Source organism: Neomonachus schauinslandi, chromosome 4 (genome assembly GCF_002201575.2).
Source record: "Neomonachus schauinslandi chromosome 4, ASM220157v2, whole genome shotgun sequence".
Classification (NCBI taxonomy): domain Eukaryota; kingdom Metazoa; phylum Chordata; class Mammalia; order Carnivora; family Phocidae; genus Neomonachus; species Neomonachus schauinslandi.
In genome coordinates this window covers 23,218,497-23,233,538 of record NC_058406.1, presented here as the reverse complement: position 1 = coordinate 23,233,538, position 15,042 = coordinate 23,218,497, and the positions used below count along the sequence as shown (strand labels likewise).

At 41.0% G+C, this 15,042-nt stretch overlaps 1 protein-coding gene across 4 annotated transcripts in view; it reads right to left on the bottom strand.

The window, feature by feature from the left end:
- Positions 1–15,042, bottom strand: part of ZCCHC17 (zinc finger CCHC-type containing 17) — a 63,907-nt gene that overhangs the window by 22,127 nt on the left and 26,738 nt on the right. For 3 of the 4 annotated variants that reach the window (XM_021684173.1, XM_044914462.1, XM_044914461.1), the window contains exons 4-5: positions 5,795–5,895; positions 4,283–4,374 (exon numbers count right to left, since the gene is read on the bottom strand). In XM_021684173.1, coding sequence (XP_021539848.1) covers positions 4,283–4,374; positions 5,795–5,895 — 193 coding nt within the window. The remainder of the gene's footprint in view (positions 1–4,282; positions 4,375–5,794; positions 5,896–15,042) is intronic. The other variant, XM_021684174.2, reaches the window with a different exon arrangement.

The following is a 15,042-nucleotide window of genomic DNA, read 5'->3' as shown; positions in this document are numbered from 1 at the left end:
AGTCTCAAACTCCCTGGCTTTCAGATATCCTTATCTGTGGAGCTGAGTTTCAAGTGGCTATGAGTTACAGCTTAAACAAGCCCTCATAATCAATTCCAATATTCTGTGGGTTCTAACATGTGACAAGCCAAATCATAACTCCCACCCAATACTCAGCTCAACAAATGTGTCACTTGCCTGTCTCCCTTTTCTGTGCTCACTGCCATGCTGGTTTAGGTCTCGCTACTTTGCGTCTACATAATAACAAGTTTTCTCCTCCAATCCATCCAGGGCACATAGTTGAATTAACCTTTCTTTTGTTCAGTTCAACTCTTACTGGCAAGCACCAGTACCAGTGATGAGTAAGTGTGTCAAAAAGGCAGAACTCGGTCCTTCTCAAGGAGCTTACAGTCTAGCAGTGGAGGGAGACATACAGATGAATAATTATAGTGCTGAACCACAAACACTCTTCTAAAAGACTATGCTATGCTGGCTAAACCTACCTGGAAACCGCCTTTTCCCCTTTCCATTTACAGATTCCCTTTAATACTTTGGGACTGGGGGGATGAAATGTAAGACAGATATTGATGGAAAATGAAAGGCAGCTGACAAACTGTGGATGGCTGGAGACAGCACTAAGACACTGAGCATAACAGGGTGAGGTCAGAGAATGGTGTACAAGGAGAGATTAATCTGATCAGGAGTCTCTCCCCCCTCAAGGGCTTTAAAAAATTTTTTTTAAAGTATTTTATTTATGGGCGCCTGGGTGGCTCAGTCGTTAAGCGTCTGCCTTCGGCTCAGGTCATGATCCCAGGGTCCTGGGATCGAGTCCCACATCGGGCTCCCTGCTCGGCGGGAAGCCTGCTTCTCCCTCTCCCACTCCCCCTGCTTGTGTTCCTGCTCTCGCTATCTCTCTCTCTGTCAAATAAATAAATAAAATCTTTAAAAAATATATTTTATTTATTTATCTGAGAGAGATAGCGAGAGGGAGCACAAGCGGGGAGGAGGGAAAAGCAGACTCCCCGCTGAGCCAGGGAGCCCGATGTGGGGCTTGATCCCAGAACCCTGGGATCATGACCTGAACTGAAGGCAAATGCTTAACTGACTGAGCCACCCAGGTGCCCCAGGGCTTTTTAAAAATTAACGCTCTTTGACTGATAGTCAAAGTCAAAGCTCTCCACAATCTCACTCCAACATACCACCTTTCAAGTCTTACATTCTAGTACTTGACTGTACCCTCCTCTTTCCTAAAACAAGACTCCTAAATGTGCCCTGGGCTTTCCTGCCTAGTGCCTTTCCTTAAATCATTCTTCTGTTGGGAATACCATTCCTTCCCCTGCTGCCTGACAAAATCTTATCCATTCTTCTAGAACTAGCTCAAATGCCACCTCTCTTCTAGCCATCGGGGCCTGAAATCAACTCATCCTCTTCAAGCTAATTCCTAGAACCCTTTCTTTAACCTACTCTTTTAGCATTTATTACATTTGCCTTATATTAAAGTGATCTGCATAATTATCTCATTACACTAGGCAGTAAGGCCCTTAAACAGAAAACTTGGTATTGCCATTGAACCTAATATGGAATATGAACCGAAAAAATATTTGTTGAATAAATGAGTAAATGAAAGCACAAACTAACAACTGTTACACATCAGGCACTCTGGGAGATAAGAAAGAGCTGTGTCCCCTTGTTCTCCCAGGTCTTATATATTCTTTCAAAAGAAAAGATGTGATAATCACAGAAGAAAAACCAAGAGATCTTTTACAACAATAACTACAAGCAGCTACCATATTCTAAGATTCTACTATACACTAGACACTAATCTGGCTCTTTACAAACAAGCCTGTATTTAAATCATTCCATCATTTCTGAGATACAGGCATCATACCCTCCAACTGATAGTAAGAAGCTGAGGGAGGAGTCAGAGAAGAGGAGTCTGCTCAAGGTCATATACTAGTGTTCAGCAGAACTAGGACTCTTTCTAATTTACATCTAACTCTAAAACCTCTCATCATTCCACTATATCGTGCTTCTTTCCTGGATGCAGCTCTAGAAATAGTTTACAACAAAAGTTACTGTTTGGCCACTTGGTTATTACTAGAAATAGCCTATACACAGAGACCCATACAGCCCAAAACCAGGGAGCCCTTTCCCTTCTCTACCCTTGTTTTGAGACAGAGAAGAAGCTTTTATTTTACTTGTCTTACATTTTACCCCTACAAGGGTGACTTTGGGAAATTCCATTGCTTTTTAATGAGTCATATGTACATAGCACAGGATTCTTTGGAGCAGAAGCAATTTATTATAATATAATCAGTAAATGCCAGACTTAAATAATATTACTGAGCTCTGAGTTATAAAACATTTCTACTATAACTGAAAGGTGTTTTGTCAATAATCAGACTTACAAACATGTCAATATTTAGAGATGAAACTAAGGAAATATGGAAAAACTCTAAGTCACATGCAACAGCTAGAAGCATCATGTGGTAAAAAGGGCCCTAGCTTCAATGTCCTAGTTCAGATCCCTGACCCACTATAATTTGTCATTAACCACGGGGAAACTACTTATCACCAAGCATCAAGATAGAAACTAGGAATATAGGGATGTCTGGCTGGCTCAGTCAGTGAAGCATGCAACTCTTGATCTTGGAGCTGTGGGCTCAAGCCCCACATTGGGTGTGGAGATTGCTTAAAAATAAAATCTTTTTTTTTTTTAAGATTTATTTACTTATTTTAGAGAGAAAGAGAAAGAGTACACACATGGGGAGAGGCAGAGGGAGAGGGGGAGAGGGAGACAAGCAGACACCACCCTGAGCAGGAAGCCCAACATGGGGCTGGATCTCGGGACCCTGAGATCATGACCTGAGCTGAAATCAGAGTCAGATGCTCGACCGACTGAGCCACCCCGGTGCCCAAAAATAAAATCTTTAGGAAAAAAAGGGGTGGGGGGGGTGCCTGGGTGGCTCAGTCGATTAAGCATCTGCCTCCGGCTGAGGTCATGATCCTAGGGTCCTGGGATTGAGCCTTGCATCGGGCTCCCTGCTCAGTGGGGAGCCTGCTTCTCCCTCTGCCTGTCACTTCCCCTGCTTGTGCTCTGTCAAAAAAATAAAATCTTTAAAAAAAAGAAAAGAAAGAAAGAAACTAAGAATATAAAGTAAAATGGAGATAATACCCACTTTGGAGGTTATGCGAATCAGACACACAAATGTACATAAACTGCCTTGCATAATGCCTGGCACAAAGTATGTATCCAATATCAATGCCCTCCCTTTTAGGTAAAATTACTTTGTATCCAGAGTGATTTTGCTTAGAACTATAAACATAAGGGTTTCCAAACTTTTCCCCACCAAGATCCCACTCAAACATTTATTTTTTTCTTGTTTTTTAAATTGATCAATAACTGAGGCACCTGAGTGGCTCAGTTGGTTAAGCATCTGCCTTCGGCTCAGGTCATAACCCCCGCCATCAGGCTCTCTGCTCAGCAGGGAGTCTGCTTCTCCCTCTGACACCCTCTCCCCCCTCATGCTCTCTCTCTCTCTCAAATAAATAAAATCTTTAAAAAAACAAATAAAATAATAACGTGACTGCCACTGAGAGCACCTGATTAGCATGAGATAAACAATGTGATATTTTAACATCAAAAGCAATACAATAAAGTCACGGTTAACCTGAAGGTAAATGCATGATTTTGGTTGGTTTTCTGAAACACTGGAAACAGTTCAGAAACCCTTCACGGGACCTTAGGGAGCTAGGAACCCCTGATCAGAAATCACTGGCATAAATTCAAGAAAGACTTTGAGACAGACAGCAAATTCCTTGTATCACTAGATATTAGCCTACATGTATAGCAAATCTTCCATTCCTAAATGAAAGGTCAGAAGAGCCAGTGAAAGTAAGATGTCATATTCAGAACACAGTTATCCCAAGATGCATTAAACCCTACTGGAGCTGCTTCTAGATTACCCTACTCTTCCACATGGTCTTTTTTTGAGCCCCTGTGCTAGGAGAGAGACAAGTAGCAGGTGCTTCATGAATGCCTGTTGGCTAACTGGTTAAAGGGCAGACAAAGAATAAGGGGAAGGAAACAAAACCACTGATAGAGCATTTCTCTGCTTTGCATGTGAGCATCCAATCTTAGAACTCTATGCAGTATGGTGTTATCGAAATCCAAGGATCACAAGGACTACATAACTCATCTATATCAGACTATAAATGGTAGAGTTCCTAGGTCAGTCTGATTCACTACAGCATTCTGTGGTTTGAGAAGTAGGATTGTAGCCTTTCCAAACCTTTTACCTACTCAATGATAACGTTGTTAGGGTCGAGGTCTTTCCCAGTCCCTTGGTTGACAACTTTCATGGAGAGGGACACTTTTATCCTATCATTTTTCATCTGTAAAGACAAAAGCAAAGTCACCAACAGCTAAGAGTACACCATTTAGACTGCTGGTCTAAAATTATCTAACTAAGCATCAAAGCTTTTATCATCATAACAAACACTGAGCTTCTCTAATGGCTGAGGTCCTGTACTAGGAACACTGGGGGTACTAATGAGCATTATAAACAGATCTTGTGGCAGAATAACTTCAGGAAATTGTTTTTATCTCATTCTTGTCCTTCTGGGGAGGAAAGGCAGAAATGGTTGTCAGAAATTCAAGGCCTGTGGAGGTAACCAGGCAGAAAAGAAAAGCTGTTTTTTCCATGTAAGTTCAGCATAATGATGGGTTCAGAGATCCATGAGCCCAGAATGTGTTTCCCAAACATTCCAGACTAGACTAGATCCCCTTTTGGACTTGGTCTAGTGCATTTTTAAACATGAAGGCAATTGTTAGCCATGTTGGTCTTTTGCTTCCTCCAACACCTGACGCCCTTTTCCACTTCAGGGTCTCTGCATTAGTTATTCTCCCTGCTTGGAATACGCTTATCCTAACTTTTCACATGACCAGTGCCTTTTCCTTTAGGTCTCAGCTCACAAATCATTTCCAGAGAGAGCCTATTCCTGACCACTTCATCTAAATCTACCGCTGATACTGCTTGAGCCCATTATGGCACTTATTACAATTTACAATTATAATTACAATCACAATTATTTTATACGTATGTTTGCTTACTTTTATATTTGTCTCGTCCAGTTACATTCTATATAAGCTCCATAACAGCTGAGGTCACCTAGGTCTGGCTCACTCTTATATCCCTCAGACTAGTACATATTAAGCACTCAAACAGTATCTCTTTCAGACCTGTCTCCCCTGCCATTCTCTGGTACAAGAACAGGCTGCGCACATCTACAACCCTCATGCCCTCAAGTGAGATGCTGTTAAGAGCATCCTTCAAACCTCTCTCACTTGCCTCACACTGCATGGTGCCAGGTATTAGGAGCAATAACGATAAACTCTGTCTTTTTATTGTTTTGGTCCAAACTGAAGTGTACCAGGCAGCTATTCTTTGAAATTTATGATTAAGACTAGTCCCATAAATTAAGTTTTCTTCTCTCTTTTTGGTTCTTTTTTTTTTTCCACCTACCACTTGGAAACTTCATAAAAATTGGAAACATAAACTTCACAGAGGAAAGTTCTATAAACATGTACTTATTGCACCGCACTTATTACAGTTTACACCACATCCCTTCTGAGTTTACAGGACAGCTGGCCAGAAGGTTTCAATTCAGGACAGAATACAGTGGCAGGATTCAAAAATAAGATCATCAGCCACAGTTAACAACATATACACATTCGCCACCATAAAATACCAACACTGCCTCCCCAGCTTTTCCTCAGTCTTTCTAACAACATGGAAGTTGTACAGAACCTTACCTCTCGACCAATAAGCTTCACCCACACTTTGTCTCCGACATCTACTATCTCAGAGGGCTTATCCACACGACAGGATGACATGTGAGTTCGATGGACCAGACCTGGGTACAAGAAGAAATGAAATAAAGCAAAGGGTATATCTGGCATTTATACTCTAAATAATGAGGTAATGAGGTAAGGAAAAGATGGGAGTTGAGGATTCACTGAAAAATGTCTGTTAATTTAAAACTGTAAATTAAGACAATTTGAGATCACTTTTTGGACTTAATCAACACATTGTTTAAAAATAATTCTCAATGTTAGCAAACATGTGATACAAGAACAACACATTAGTAAAAACACAAGTCAGTGAAAGTCTTTAAAAGCAAGGGCATCAAGATATTTATACCTTTTTTTTAAAAAAAGATTTTATTTATTTATTTGACAGAGAGAGAGAGATAGCGAGAGAGGGAACACAAGCAGTGGGAGTGGGAGAGGGAGAAGCAGGCTTCCCGCTGAGCAGGGAGCCTGATGCAGGGCTCGATCCCAGGACCCTGAGATCATGACCTGAGCCAAAGGCAGACGCTCAACGACTGAGCCACCCAGGTGCCCCAAGATATTTATACCCTTGATGCAAGAATATCATCATTAGAATTTTTCCAAAAGAAAAAACTTAACAGAGGCAAAACCCAAAAACCTATGGGTATATAAAAAACTTGTAGTATTATTACCTACAAAGGTTTAAAAAAAAACTATAAGCAATCTAAATGACCAATAATTGGAAAATCAGCTTGGTAAACCATGGTAAATCAATCAAATGGAAGTGTAAGCAGCCAATTAAATTACAATTACAGAAAATAATTATGATAGATGTTAAGTGAAAAAAAATCTAAACAAGGTGCCATTTTTAATCTATTAACAACATGTTTAGAAAATAATATGCATGGGTGAGAGCATAGTAAAATAAATATTGCTAAGGCTAGTGTAAAATTTTAGAAATCATTTAGCAATCACTAACAAGAGTGGTAAAAATATTTAATAAAATTAATTAAAAGTTAAATGATAGATTAGTTATTAAATAATTTTTAAAATATTTATAATAGATGTCCTTTTCCTGTCTGTCCAAAGTCCTTTCCTGGGAGAACCACCTTCCCTTTTAATAGATAATTTTGGATTTTTACGAATAAAATTATTAAAGTATTAATCAACATCACCTTCCCTATTTTCTTTCTTTCTTTTTTTTAAAGATTTATTTATTTATTTATTTGGCAGAGAGAGAGAGAGAGAGAGAGCAGGAACACAAGCAGGGAAAGTGGGAGAGGGAGAAGCAGGCTTCCCGCCCAGCAGGGAGCCCGATGCAGGGCTTGATCCCAGGACCCTGGGATTATGACCTGAGCAGAAGGCAGACGCTTAACGACTGAGCCACCCAGGTGCCCCACCTTCCCTACTTTCTAAAATAAATCTGGTCCATGTGATTTGGTTGAAGCTGACATATCCCCCAACTGTGGGCACATGACACATGTTTAATCAATCAAGATACTTCACCCCATTGGGTGATTAGCTAAATCAATTCATCTTTTTCAAGATATTTGTCAGGATAATAAACTACAAAAACTTACCAATGCCCATCTTTACCACCAGGTGGCAAGAGTTGGTCAGAGGTAAGACACAAAGCCCTGAGGGTACTGTAATCTGAGCACCTGATATAGCCCTGGGGAAGCTAGATTTTCCTGCACCCCACAGTGAGAATAGCCAAAACATTTCTCAATTGTGTTTCTGTCCCCTTCAATGTATTTTGAAGACAGAAAAAATTAGAAACAAACTAAGGGCACCTGGGTGGCTCACTCCGTTATGCATCTGCCTTCAGCTCAGGTCATGATCTCAGGGTCCTGGGACTGAACCCCAAGTTGGGCTCCCTGCTCAGCGGGGAGTCTGCTTCTCCCTCTGCCGCCCGCCGCCCCACCCACCCACCCCACTCGTGCTCTCTCTTGCTCGCTCTCTCAAATAAATAAAATCTTCTAAAGAATTTTTTAAAAAACGATGCTCAAAAGATTATATAAGAATATGTCCATAATTCATTCTTTAGTAAATATTTGACTGCCTACTCTGTGTCAAGCACTGAAGACAACCAGCATTTTCTCATGTAAATAACAAAAGTACAACAGAAAATTATATGCGGTATCCCTCTCCCTCTGCCCCTCCCCCCCCCCGTTCTCTCTCTCTCAATAAAATCTTTAAAAAAAGGGGGGGGGGTGCCTGGGTGGCTCAGTTGGTTGAGTGTCTGCCTTCCACTCAGGTCATGATCCCAGGGTCTTGGGACTGAGCCCTGTGTCATCCTCCCTGCTCAGCGGGGAGTCTGCTTCTCCCTCTCCCCCTCTCCCCCCACCCTCATGTTCTGTCTCTCTAATAAATAAAATCTTTACAAAAAAATTGTATACAGTATGATTACAAATGCTTAAAAAAGACTTTAGGGGAGGTGGGTGGGGGTTGAGGTAACTGAGTGACAGGCATTAAGGAGGGCACTTGTGAAGAGCACTGGGTGTTATATGCAACAGATGAATTACTGAACTCTACATCTGAAACTAATGATGTACTGTATGTTGGCTAACTGAATTTAAATTTTAAAAAAAGACTTTAAAAATCAGAAAGAATGATCCAAAATGCTGTAACAATGGTTATCCTAGGGTACAGGATTACACGTTAATTTTTTTATTTTCAAGTGTTTCAATAATAGAGAAAATTACCTCTATTCTGGGGAAAACAAATACAACATACAATTATTTTGAATGAACATAAACCAGGAATGTAAACTAGAGAAAAATGATTAAGTCAAAGAGTTACATCTAAAATACCTGCCCTCCCTTAAATTGCGTGGGGGAATGATGAGCCTGTATTCTCTCTCTCAAGCTCGCTCTTACATGCGTGCATCCACAAAGACATCAGCACAGCAGGCACGTATCTGTGATGAGAAGTATCTGCCCTCTGCTTGGAGCTCCTGTTGGAAATCACTGCTTGCTCTGACCAGGGTCACTGGGGCTCACATACCTACTGCAGCTCATTCTGGAGGTTGACAGCCTATCTCTATGAATAACTCTGGGGCCTCCAAAATGTGTTACATACATCATAAAACCTGTGTTTTTAATCTTAGACCACATCATGTAATCTCCAAATTGGATAAAACCTGCGAAGCTGTGGGCAACCCCCCCGCCCCCAGGATGGTGTAACGGGCAGAGCAGCCTAAAAGTCTGAAGAGGAAATTCAGATGCCCTAAAGGAAAGGGAAACCTTGCACTTTGGCATTTTTTGGCTGCAACTGTCCTCTCATTCAAACTTCTTTCCTCTACTGCTAATGAAAGTTATGAAGGAAATTAACGTTGAATCTAATAATACTTGAATTTCTTTTCTATCCTGAAACAAAAGGTCTGTACCACAAACAAGGAAATAATGGCATTAACCATTTGTCCTCCCACCTGATCTCAAAGTAGGATATTCTTTGGTCTGGGCATCATTCCTGGTTCAATATGGCATTATTAGTAGTGAAAAACTGGAACTTTTAAATGATCATGTGGTACAACTGATGACAGACTAATGTTTAAATGTTTACAAAAGTACGTGAAAAGATGGAGAAATGTTTAAGGCTCATTAAGTGTAAAAAGCTATAAAATACATATATACAGAGTATAAAGTTAAACTCAACGTTAAGTTTTATGTACATGTGACTTATAAAAAATATACCAAAATGTTGATAGTGCCTATCTGTGTGGTAGTAGTATCATATAATTCCTTTGGAATCTTTCCCCTTATTTTTCTATAATATGCATGCAATATTTTTAATCATAAAAGTATCTTAAAAGCGAAATAGAAAATGATATGTACACTACAACTGAGCTAAAACTATGTCTCATATAGAACAGACCAAAAGAGAATATAAAAATAGTTATGCCAGGGTGCAAGATTTTTATAGTTGAGACATTAATGGCTTATTACCAAAGACCTTAGCTTACAGGGTGAATTAAATAAGGGAAATGGTCTAGCCCTCAGCCTTGAAGGCAAATGTCAGGTGGGCAGTTGGATATTTGAGTCCATAGCTCAGAGGAGGCATATGAACTGAAGATACAAATATATGTAGGAATCTGCAAATGTAAACTTACATACTAAAATACATTAACCAGGGGCACCTGGGTGGCTCAGTCGGTCAGGCATCTGCCTTCAGCTCAGGTCATGATCCCAGGGTCCTGGGATCGAGCCTGCGTGGAGCTCCCTGCTCAGTGGGGAGTCTGCTTCTCCCTCTCCCTCTACCCCTCCCCCTTCCATTTGCGCTCTCACATGCATACGCACTCTCTCTCAAATAAATAAAATCTTTTAAAATAAATAAATAAAATAAAATATATTGATCTGATGGTCAATATAGTAATTGGTACAGGGACAGACACAATTCACCAATTAATTAATTTACGACAGAGGATATACTTTTTTTTTTAAAGATTTATTTCTTTCTTTGTGAGAGAGAGAGAGTGCATGCACACACACAAGAAGAGGGAGTGGCAGGCAGAGGGAGAAGCAGGCTCCTTGCCGAGCAAGGAGCATGATGTGGGAATCAATCCCAGAACCCTGGGATCATGATGTGAGCCAAAGGCAGACGCTTAACCAACTGAGCCACCCAGGCGTCCCAAGGATACTTTTTAAAATTCCCAGTCCTTGCCTAATAGACTACTCACTGTTCCCTACTCACTGTTTTTAGGTATCAAATACCTAAAAAATTGGATAAGTGATCAGAAATTGCTTCAACACAGAATCAGAACAAAACGGAGACACATGATTTAAGATAGGTTTCCAGTCCACAGGTTTAATGGACTATCACTTCCTCATAAAAGAATCCATCTCTCTCTAGTTCCTAGCATCAGATTCATTTCTGCTCTCAATAAAGGCAAGACAAACACTGCCAACTTCAGATTTTCAGGCTTTCTTTTACTATGTTCCAGCCTGACAACCCACCCTGTTCACATAATCTCCCCCTAGATAGAATGATACAGTCAATTAGATTTCAGTCTCCTAAATTATAATTTCATTCCAATCCCTTTCCTCTGGAATCACACCCAGATTAGCTTGTTACCGTCTCAAGAGTGCTCTCATCTCTTTAGTCACAGAGTTACAGGCGATTACCTGGTATATTTCTTCTTTTTTTTTTTTTTTTTTAAAGATTTTTTATTTATTTATTTGACAGAGAGAGAGATAGCGAGAGCAGGAACACAAGCAGGGGGAGTGGGAGAGCGAGAAGCAGGCTTCCTGCCCAACAGGGAGCCCGATGTGGGACTCGATCCCAGGACCCTGGGATCATGACCTGAGCCGAAGGCAGACGCTTAACGACTGAGCCACCCAGGCGCCCCTACCTGGTATATTTCTATCTATGGCTAATCCCATACTCTGTATGGGGGATTCATCACCAGTTGCATTCTCGGACAGTCTATATTCTTGGAAGGTATTTCACTGCTACCCACATAAACCACCCACAGTTGGATTAAGTGGATAAGGTAGAGGGCACCAAATAACACATTTGAGGCCCCCTCACTCTGTGCTGGATACCTCACTAAATACAGTACATCCACCCATTCATTTAATCTTTATATCAACCCTGTGATGTAGGTTCACATGAGGAAATACAGTAAATGATAAATACATTGTGCAAGATCACAAAGCTAATAAAGAACTGCAATTCAAATATGAGTCTGTAGCGTCTTCTACAACATATTGATATTTCTCCAATTTTTATTATTGATCTGTGTTATCTTTTCAATTAAAAAAAAAAGAAAGGGGCGCCTGGGTGGCTCAGTCATTAAGCATCTGCCTTCGGCTCAGGTCATGGTCCCAGGGTCCTGGGATCGAGCCCCGCATCGGGCTCCCTGCTCAGCGGGAAGCCTGCTTCTCCCTCTCCCACTCCCCCTGCTTGTGTTCCCTCTCTCGCTGTGTCTCTATCAAATAAATAAAATCTTTAAAAAAAAAATTAAAAAAAAAAAAAAAGATGGTCTCATCTACAAGTAGTAGAAACACATCTAATTCTGCTCCAGCATATGCTCCAAAATGAACAGAAATAATGAAAATGCTTTGCTTGTCCGTCTACATGGAAGGGAGCTCTTCAGAGCAGTTTGTGCCTGGATTTCTGACATGAAGCCATAAATGACCAAAGGGCATATCAAGTCCATCATCATGTTCAGTAAACCCAACAGGACACTTAAACGGACTGAATCCCATCCAAGTGTCTGCTAGTAAAAGAAGAAAAGAAATTGTGACAACCTAGAAAGAGCTAGCATCTCAATCACCATATATAAAACACAAACAAACAGAGGTAGCCTATTATTGTTCCCTTAAAAATACTCTCCCAAATGTACTGTTCAACCTTAATTTCTTTTACAACTCCCACTGACCATAAAGAGGTGAAAATTATAAACCATCAGAGGACAGCTACAGCCCAAAAATGTCAAAATAAAAGGTCCCCTTTATCTTTGGGGGATCTGAATTCCCTTTCTAGAATTTTCAAATAAGTTATCACCAATCAACGGTGTATGACAATAATCTAAATCCACAAATTAAAGTGCTTTCACACCCTTTATCTTGTTGGGATTATAGATTCATTCAAAAGTTACTAAATATCCACAATATTATAGGCAAAAATGGATTCAAGGAGAAGTAAGACATGATCCTGCCAATCAAGAATCTCGAAAATATGCACATCATTCCCATTTCACAGATAAGGAAACTAAGGCTCAAGTCTTACTCAAAGACTCAAAGCAACTGGAAGTCAAAAGCCAATAAATGGCAGAGCTGGGACTAGAATTTATTCATTTAATAAAATGTACTTAACACCTACTATTCCTCAGGTACTGTTCTAGGCCCCAACATTTCACAGCTCAGTGGATAACTACAACTTCACTTATATTATTACACCACATTGTAATTTGTTCATACCTCTAGACTATGAACAATCTGAGAGCAGCAGGGACTGTTTTCTTATCTCTCTCTTCCCACCTAACATAGTGACCAGATGATAAAATTCAATAATTATTTGCTAAACTGAATACACTGCTAAAAACATTTGAGCTTAAGGGTGCCTGGGTGGCTCAGTCGGTTAAGTGTCTGACTGCTGATCTCAGCTCAGGGCTTGATATCAGGGTCATGAGTTCAAGCCCTTGTGTTGGGCTCCACGAAGTAAAATTATTTGTGCTTCTACCATAAGCAAGACATTTTAAAAGTATAACACTGAACAATCTCTGATCCCAAAATTTCATGTGCTGGTGGGGCAGAGGATAGTGGAGCAAAAGAAAAGAACTTCCTAAAAAAACTGCATTGACACTATGACAGTCACTAGCCATGTTGCTGTTTTAAGTTTAAATTTAAATTAAACAAAGTTAAAAGTCAGTGGCTACATTATTGGACAGCAAAGATGTGCTATAATGCAAAAATATATTTGGTCTTTGTCCCTGGTTCCTAGACACCCTGCACAGAACTCCTATAACTCTTGGCATCTCTCCAGTGATAGGAGAGTCTTTTGTTATTCATAAGCCCCTTCTGATCACACCAGAGTTTGTGCTAATGAGGTGACTTAGCATAGGGCTCCTAGAGGTCTCTGGATGGGCCAAGTCTCCAGAAGATCAAATGATGAGAGGGTTGGAACTTTCAGCCTCACTGGTCTCCAGGAAAGAGGGGGAGGGGCTAGAGAGTAAGCTCTATAAAAACTCTTGAACAAGGGGTGCCTGGGTGGCTCAGTCGTTAAAAACTCTTGAATGGTGAGATTCAGACAGCTTCCAGGTTAGTAAACACATCAGCTTGTTGGGAGGATGGTATGCCAGAGAAGACATGTAAGCTCGGAGTACACCCCCCATCCATACCTTGCCATTCTAGCAAATTATCAAACTTGAGGAGGGGGTTGTGGGAACCCTTGCTTCGTAGCCCACCAGTCAGAAGTCCAGGTGGCTCAGGACTTATGACTGGCATCTGAAGTAGGGGAAGTCTTGTGAGTCTGAGCCCCTCTAACCTGTGGGATCTGACACCTGCTCCAGGTAGATAGTGTCAGAAGTGAATTAAGACGCCTCCTGTTGGAAGCTGGAGAACTGGTTAGTGTCAGAAAACACACTGGAACAGATACAGAACATTTTCCTCATCACACAGAGTTTTATTAGGCACCACTATGAGATGGGGGAAAATCTAGTTTAGATCTGAACACTAGGAAGGGGTCTTCAACTAAGTAGTGGTAAAAATTCTGAAAATAGGAGGCTGAGAAAAACAACTCAAGAGTCTCCCTTCCCGAATCAAAATGTTAAAGTCTGGAGAGCAGAATTATTTTATAGCTCAGTCCTTTTGGCATGGAACTTAATGATCTTCCCCCTTCGAGAGCAGAGAAGCTAAAATACAACTGTTCGAGTTATGCAGTAAACCCACAGAAAAGACCGGGAATAGGGAGTTCCCACCTAATTACTTGGCTTCCTGAGCTCTCCCTCTGAGGCTTGTCTCGCCAGCTGTCAGACTAACAGATCACATGTAAGCAGGAAGCCATAATCAGAGGCATCCCCTGACAGGGCATGGACACGAATGAGTTGGAAGACTGACTGCTGAGAGGTGGCAGGCCTTTCATCTCCACACAGTCCCCAAAGTGCCACATAAATGCTCAAGTAAGGATGGGACTTTCAAGTACTGGGAGCGATGGCAAGTACACCATGAAAATCTGTCTTCAGACCAAAAGAGGTGCTTGCCTATAGGGACCGGGATGAGTTCCCTCACATTAAATCCTAGACAACATAAAATGAGAAACTTTATAACAGATTGCTGACTGCTAGCTTGGAAACTACTGGTGAGCCCTTTCTAATTCCAAGATGCAATTTGTGGCACAGCAGTCTCCAAGGCTAGAAGCATGGCTTTATTATCCAAAGATCAGCTGTTGGATTTATTTTTAAAGAAAAATTTTGTTTTAAAAAACTGCACAAAGAAAAGGTCCCTATTCCATGTCCATGTCTCCCATAGCAAACTGAACCCTCCAGAGGTGACCCCTGTTAACAGTTTGTTGAGTAAGCTTCTAGGCTTTCTTCTAAACATATGCAATAATTCAAAAAACTACATAGGCTAATGTACACATGCTTTAAAATGTAGGTAGGGATGGGATGCCTGGGTGGCTCAGTGGGTTAAGCGTCTGCCTTCAGCTCAGGTCATGATCCCAGGGTCCGGGGATCAAGTCCTGCATTGGGCTCCTTGCTCGGCAAGGAGCCTGCTTCTCTCCCTGCC